At 35.7% G+C, this 7,141-nt stretch overlaps 1 protein-coding gene across 1 annotated transcript; it reads right to left on the reverse strand.

The window, feature by feature from the left end:
- Window positions 1-5,760: 5,760 nt before the first annotated feature.
- LOC122021702 (nudix hydrolase 17, mitochondrial-like) lies at window positions 5,761-6,812 on the reverse strand. The gene is made up of 5 exons (XM_042579857.1): window positions 6,687-6,812; window positions 6,484-6,598; window positions 6,318-6,401; window positions 6,100-6,231; window positions 5,761-6,000 (listed from the first exon to the last, which is right to left on the reverse strand). Exons 1-5 carry the CDS (start codon window positions 6,761-6,763, stop codon window positions 5,920-5,922), a joined length of 489 nt encoding a protein of 162 aa, XP_042435791.1. The 5' UTR covers window positions 6,764-6,812; the 3' UTR covers window positions 5,761-5,919.
- Window positions 6,813-7,141: the final 329 nt, after the last annotated feature.

The following is a 7,141-nucleotide window of genomic DNA, read 5'->3' on the forward strand; positions in this document are numbered from 1 at the left end:
AAAATTCAGAAAAATAATCTGAACCAACCTATAAACCTTCATGCATTATGCATGTGTGCCGATGCATGCGTCAATTCATTCATCACATACATGGTGCATCTACAGATCAATACCGAATCCGACGCGCCTCTAGTGACACATGTGTTACATGTGCCATCTATGTGGCCTCTTATGCTACTCTAACCACTGGATTGCAGGTATAAACTTGATGTTTTATTATGTTGTAAATTATGGCCGTACATCATATCAAATAAAGATCATGAGCAATTTGCCCTCTCGGGGTGGTATAACAGTTGAGAGATTGGGATATTATCATATAAAATTTTGAAATCGAAATTAGGTTCATTCGAACATATTTTTTTTTTTATATCTTAGTCATATGTACTAATGATTAATAGTCATTAATAATTTATCTAGTGATAAATTGATAGGGACAAAAAATCACCTTTAATTTTACAGTAATTGAATTCACATTGTTAAGTATTGCATATCTTGTAATCTAAGATAAAAGACTTTAAAAGTTGACATTTATATATATATAAATTGTGCTCTATCTATCTAAGATCAAAAGCAAAATTTGAACACTGAATTATAAAAAAAAATAGAGATGAGTTTTTTTTATCAAAAATAATTTAACATCGTAGAAAAAATATATTAATGAAAATTTTAAATGTCATTTTTTTACAATGCTACGCTTCGCTGTGATATCACAACAATGATTGAGTTCAATTAATTAAGAGATGGACTTAATCTTTAACGAGGATGAGTAAGATGAGTTTTCGACGTGTTCAAGCATGTCTCCCATCATGTTTTATCATTTGTACTAATAGTTAGTAGTCATTCATGATTTACTTCTTCCGTATTAGCTAGCCTAGGGACGGATTAACGGGAGCACTGAGGGTGAATAGATTGCCTTTTGCCACTCAGTAAGATGAGTTTAATGAAAAAAATATATTGAAGTTGGTACTGAATCTGCGACAATCAGTTTGGCCCGACAGAAGTTTTTCATTGGTCGTCATGGTAAATCAGGAAATGCTCGTGGTAAATAGCTCAATCTCACGAAAGTTTACCACCTACTATTAGGGTAAATTGAAAAGTACTTACGGCAAGTAGTCTAAAAATCAAGCAGTCCAACATCCCATGGTCGTGCATCATATTTAAAAAAAAAAAATTCTACAAATATCCTCCGTAACCCCAAGGGCAAGAGTTTAATGAAAAAAGAGGATGAGATATGCTATGAAGTCTAAATTTTTTTTTTGAAGTAATTGAAGTTGTGGCAAGACGGAGGCATAACAAGAGAAATAATTGTTCAATTTGGAAATTTGACTCAGATTATTTATGTTCGATCTTTATTTTAAAATTTTGAATTTGGTTAAATTGATTAAACTAAATCAGTATGAGTCGACTATTGTATTTGAACAAGACAGCAATTGCGTAACTCATAAATCAAATAATAGAATAATATGTTTAGCACTTGATTGATAAAGTTGAGTTCTAAATAAATTGATTAATTCGTTAACGGGTCAAATTAACATATTTTATATCGGTTCAATATTAGTAATAAAGTTCAATTGGTTCAGTTATCTTTAAAAAAAAATAATTAGTTCAGATTCAATTACGAAGCGATCAGTTTCATTTTTGATAGATTGTTCACTCAAAAATGGATAATTCCTTAGTTAATTTTATTGATTATCTCTGGTGATCAATTCGATTCAACGGAAGTTTTTCATCGATCATCAGAATAAATCAGGAAGTACCTGTGGTGACTAGTCCAGAAACCCAATATCCTTTGGTTACATCTCCATTTGAAGGAATGAGCACAAAATTTTAATTATTCACATTTTTATATCATAAAATGAATGAGCACAAATTTTATTATTATTATTATTATTATTAAACTTAAAATCATCTCATTTAAAGGCTAATAAAACATCTAAGGAATTAAATCCTTTGATTTGAACATGAAGATCATAAATAATCTTCTAAAGACCTATTAATTCTACAGATATTCCAATTGTATCGTTTCTACCAATTATACTAAAAAGTTATGCACGATCTCAGATTAATTTTACTTTTGGATCATAGAATCGTGGGATCCATCAAGATTTTACAAATTATGCTCTCAACGATTTAAACATATGCAATCGCATGCCATCATTATCAATTTATTTGTTGCATTTTACAGTAGAGATGTTCATAGCAACTTGCAATCGCATGCAATCATGCGACGTTCTTTTTCATGAACGAGCAGGAATTTCGTAGCATCATGATTATCGAACATGATGATATAATTAACTCGAACATGCATTTCTAACCAGCCACGGAGGTTGGACTTCTGACATTTACGTAAGCCTGACTTTTGACCAGCCATAGAGGCTGGACTTCTATTCAGTCACGGAGACTGGTCTTCTGACCTTCACGTAAGTCTGACTTCTGACCTCCCACGGAGGTTGTACTTCTAACCAGTCACGGAGGCTGGACTTCTGACCTCCACGTACGCCCCACTTCTGATTTCCATGTAAGCTTGACTTCTGACTAACCATGGAGACTTGACTTCTGACCAGCCATGGAGGCTTGACTTCTGACCATCCTGTGGTCTTGACTCCTAACCACATCATCTTACTGACCCCACGAACATGCATCGTATCACAAGCCTCCCCCTCAAGTCTAGTTGAAGGAGGTTCTAGTCCGACTGACTAGACACATGTCCTTGAATTACCTGACCTGGCTCCCGTGTTCTCCGCCGACCTGTCTTCCATCTATATTCTACAAAGTTTCCCTCCATCCTGGGAGACGAACAGGCTCCTTCTATGCATATGCTGACTCCTCAACTTCTGAGCGTACCCCTTTTCCATGAATGTTACACGGTTCTCCAAGCAACAACTCAAATTCTGAGGAAATCCCTTCACCTTCACCTTCTGACTAGCCACGGTTCTTCTGTTTACTGTTATCCATGTCTTGTACGTCCCGACCTATACGTTAGAGCTGTGTCCCGACCTGCTTCTGTTTACTGTTATCCATGGCTTATACGTCCCGACCTGTATACTAAAGCTGTGTCCCGACCTGCTTCTGTTTACTGTTATCCATGGTTTGTACATCCCAACCTGTACGCTAGAGCTGTGTCCTGACCTGCTTCTGTTTACTGTTATTCATGGCTTGTACATCCCGACCTGTACGCTAGAGCTGTGTCCCGACCTGCTTTTGTTTACTGTTATCCATGGCTGTACGTTCCGACCTGTACACCCAGTTTGTTCTGCGCCAAGGGTCTTCTTTCCTTTACCTTTACTTAGCTAATGGGCTCAGTCCTCAGCTGTACCTAGCCCGTAGACCCTGTCCTTAACCGCTATCAGGGCTGGCTCTTGTCTGACTTATACTCCTATTCTTTGGCCGCCCCATTAGCTAAGACTTGGACCATGACCATGTAAGCTTGACTTCTGACCAGCCATATAAGTCTGGACTTCTGACCTTCATGTAAGCCTGACTTCTGACCAGCCACGGAGGCTGGACTTCTGACCTTCACGTAAACCTGACTTCTGACCTCCCACAGAGGTTGTACTTCTAACCAACTACGGAGGTTGGACTTCTGACCTTCACGTAAACCTGACTTCTGACCTCCCACGGAGGCTGTACTTCTGACTAGCCACGGAGGTTGGACTTCTGACTTTCACATACGCCTCACTTCTAACCTCCACGTAAGCTTGACTTTTGACTAGTCATGAATGCTTGACATTTGACCAGCCATGGAAACTTGACTTCTGACCATCTTGCGATCTTGACTCCTAATCACATTATTTTATTGACCCCATGATAATACGCCGTATCAGTAATTTATAAAATCATAAACACTCTTGGGAGGTGTTGTCGCTTCTGGTTGTTTGTGCTTGCCGTCACAAAGATGATTACAACGAATCATACAGGGGAGATGGCTCTTCTTCCAGGGATGGGGGAAGACTGCAAAAGGTCAACCATTGATAGATTGGAATTTGGACTGCACGGCAAGTTGACCAAATTTGCCTCCTTTTTCCAACCCTGATCGTGCTAAGCTTTGCTTCTCAGAGTCGTGTTCGACGGACAATTTGTTAAAAATATTAAATATATAAATAAATTAAAAATAATATGTTAGTTTTAGAAGTAAAAATATCTATTAAATCTGTATAATTTAATTATCAAACTATTTCTTTTTCCAGCATCAATATCATTATTCATTTAGTTTATTTTATGATATTACTAATCGAAGATAATCTTTAATTACCTTCATGTTCTTTCTGCTAATACAGCTACTATTCGTATGGTTCACCAAATTTTATAGATAACATAAATATTTAAGGATAAATCATCAATTTTGCTAGACATTATAGTATATCAATTATTATTTTTATTCATTAAATAATATCTCACGACCATCAACTTTGAAGATAACTCATCACCATATATCAATCATGACATAAAAATATTTGAAACTATATATAAGACTTCATCAAGTCAATTAAAGGTTCACTCTTTTAACTTCTCTAAATTCAATAAAAACTTAAAAAATTCTTGTTATTGTTTAAATTGTTCAAGCTGAACTTAAAAAGAATATTAAGCTTGACCCATTATAAATAACAAACATTCAATTCTAAAATATTCTTCATCTGATTGTATCACATCATTACTAAGAGGGCTCGATATATTGTTTTTTTATGTCACATTCAACTACGATTTGTAGACATATTGTCTACATTTTAAAACAATATACAAATATTTTTATTTTTTTTATAATCCAAAATCAATTTAGAATTAGGATAAATAATCTATCAATACATTAAGATGAATTAATCATTAAAAAAAAATCATATATATATATATATATATATATATATATATATATATATATATATATATATATATATATATATATATATATATATATATATATATCACCCAACTCAACAATAATATCTATACAAATATAATTTAACTACTGTACAATATAACTCACGGAAGTTTATCGTTTGCTACTAGGATAAATTGAAAAGTGCTTATGGCGAGTAGCCTAAAAGTCAAGCAGTCCAACATCTCATGGTTGTGCGTCATATTTAAAAGGAAATTTTCTACAAATATCCTCCGAAGCTAGGGATCAAACGGATGTCTTAGTGACAATTTAGCGTTATTCTAGTGTAGCGTAGCCCCAAGGGCAAGATGAGTTTAATGAAAAAGAGGGTGAGATATGTTATCAAGTCTAAATTTTTTTGAAGTAATTGAAGTTGTGGCAAGACGGAGGCATAACAAGAAAAATAATTGTTCAATTTGTAAATTTGACTCGGATTATTTTTGTTCGATCTTTATTTTAAAATTTTGAATTTGGTTAAATTGATTAAACTAAATCAGTATGAGTCGACTATTGTATTTGAACGAGACGGCAATTGCGTAACTCATAAATCAAATAATAGAATACTATGTGAAAATTAATAGGTCAATTCAAACAAAAATCAATTAATTCAGATTCAATTAGATCGCTTCGATTTTTGATAGATTGCTCACTCAAAACGAAAGAAAGAGGAAGCTTAGATATTTATATATTTATATTTTATAATTTAAAATATTTTATGAAATATATAAAAAATGTCATGAAAATAAAAAGAATTTATTTTCCTCAAAATAAATGTAGTGAACTATTTCAGACTCTAACTCATTATTTTATTTATAAACTGGACGTCAGCAATGACAGAGATATGAAAATGCTTCCAAAAGAAAATAAAAGTATTTGGTGGCCAATGATTATAAAGGACAAAAACTGATTAGTGGAAAGGAAAAATTATTTCATAGTGTCCAAATGCTCTATATTTGTCTCTTGCTATCGCTACTGTCAAAGATAGAAAATAAATAAACAATGATACGCTCGATCGATCGAGTAGAGTCGTTCCCTGATTGATGTATTTATATCATTTTCACCATTCTATCCAATGCTTCCTTCATCCACCAATGGCGGCATCTCTCCTTGGCTTCAGCAATCGACACCTTAAAGATATATAGAAGATAAATCATCAGTTTCATCAGAACTAACAAAATTAAGGACATCGATCAATTGTTATTGTCGCCATGCATGTAGATATGTACCCATGCTCGTTGCCTTTGATGCATCTCCGGCCACTGGTGGGCGAGTTCCTCTGTGACCTTCATGGGGAACAGGATTGCCTGGTAGTGTGCTTCATGCGTTCTGCTCTTGTACACCCACGTCCCAATTCTTCCCTGCAATTAGTTAATTAATCAATTAATTTATTAAGCAGGAGAATTCGACAGAAAAATTAATGGTGTGTGTGTGTATATATATATACTTGGATAGTGCCTTGCACTCCTGCTTCCTCCATTGCCTCCCTCGAGACCGCTTGCTTTATAGTCTCATCAGTTTCCCAGCCTCCCTGAGAATTAACAAGACAACGTATTAATTCATGCATGAATATTGAATAATTAATTAGACACTAATTAATATAATCCCATTACCTTTGGGAACATAAACTCATTATTATTGCCTTTGGAAGAAGTGATGATGAGAACCTGCACCGAAGGCTCGTCGTCGTCGTTGTGGTCGCCGAGATCAAACTTGTATGGGATGCACCTGTTCATGAACATGCGCATTGACGACGGATCGATCGGAAGTGCTAAAATTAAACCACTAATTAATGTATGTATGTTATGTTCTGTACCCTACAACAAGGCGTCGTCCAGACTTGCTGTAACGCTGCAACTGGCGGCCTTGCCGGGATGCCATCGACGACACCATCTTCGACTAGTTTAATTCTGCGGGAGGGAGGGAGAGAAGGAAGGACCGATGGAGACTGAAGGAAGGGGTGCGGGGCGAGGGGTTTAAATGGACGACCGAGGGAGAGTAGCGTCCATCGACACGTACGCGGGGACATGCGTCGGCATAAAGTAGTTCTGACGGTTTCCAATAGAGGAAGAAGAAATAGACGTTACAGATTGATGAGTGATAACGATAGGTTTCGAAGAGACCGACGATTAAGTTCTGTCGACGGCCTCGGGGCCTCATATGATAAATATATATATTTATGCACTGAAATCTGAGGTGAATCAAGGCCGGCCACCCGTTGACCGCCAGACAAAACAACAAAGAGGAAATCTGAGTGATTTCAAGTCAGCC

The sequence above is a fragment of the Zingiber officinale genome, chromosome 9A (assembly GCF_018446385.1).
Source record: "Zingiber officinale cultivar Zhangliang chromosome 9A, Zo_v1.1, whole genome shotgun sequence".
NCBI classification, from domain to species: Eukaryota; Viridiplantae; Streptophyta; class Magnoliopsida; order Zingiberales; family Zingiberaceae; genus Zingiber; species Zingiber officinale.

Excerpts from the sequence above, each read along its gene's own strand:
- LOC122021702 (XM_042579857.1), bottom strand. The coding sequence starts at position 6,763 with ATGGTGTCGTCGATGGCATCCCGGCAAGGCCGCCAGTTGCAGCGTTAC. Across the intron at positions 6,599-6,686 it reads GGACGACGCCTTGTTGTAGG|GTGCATCCCATACAAGTTTG; the intron begins GTACAGAACATA and ends GTTCATGAACAG. Across the intron at positions 6,402-6,483 it reads ATGAGTTTATGTTCCCAAAG|GGAGGCTGGGAAACTGATGA; the intron begins GTAATGGGATTA and ends GTTAATTCTCAG.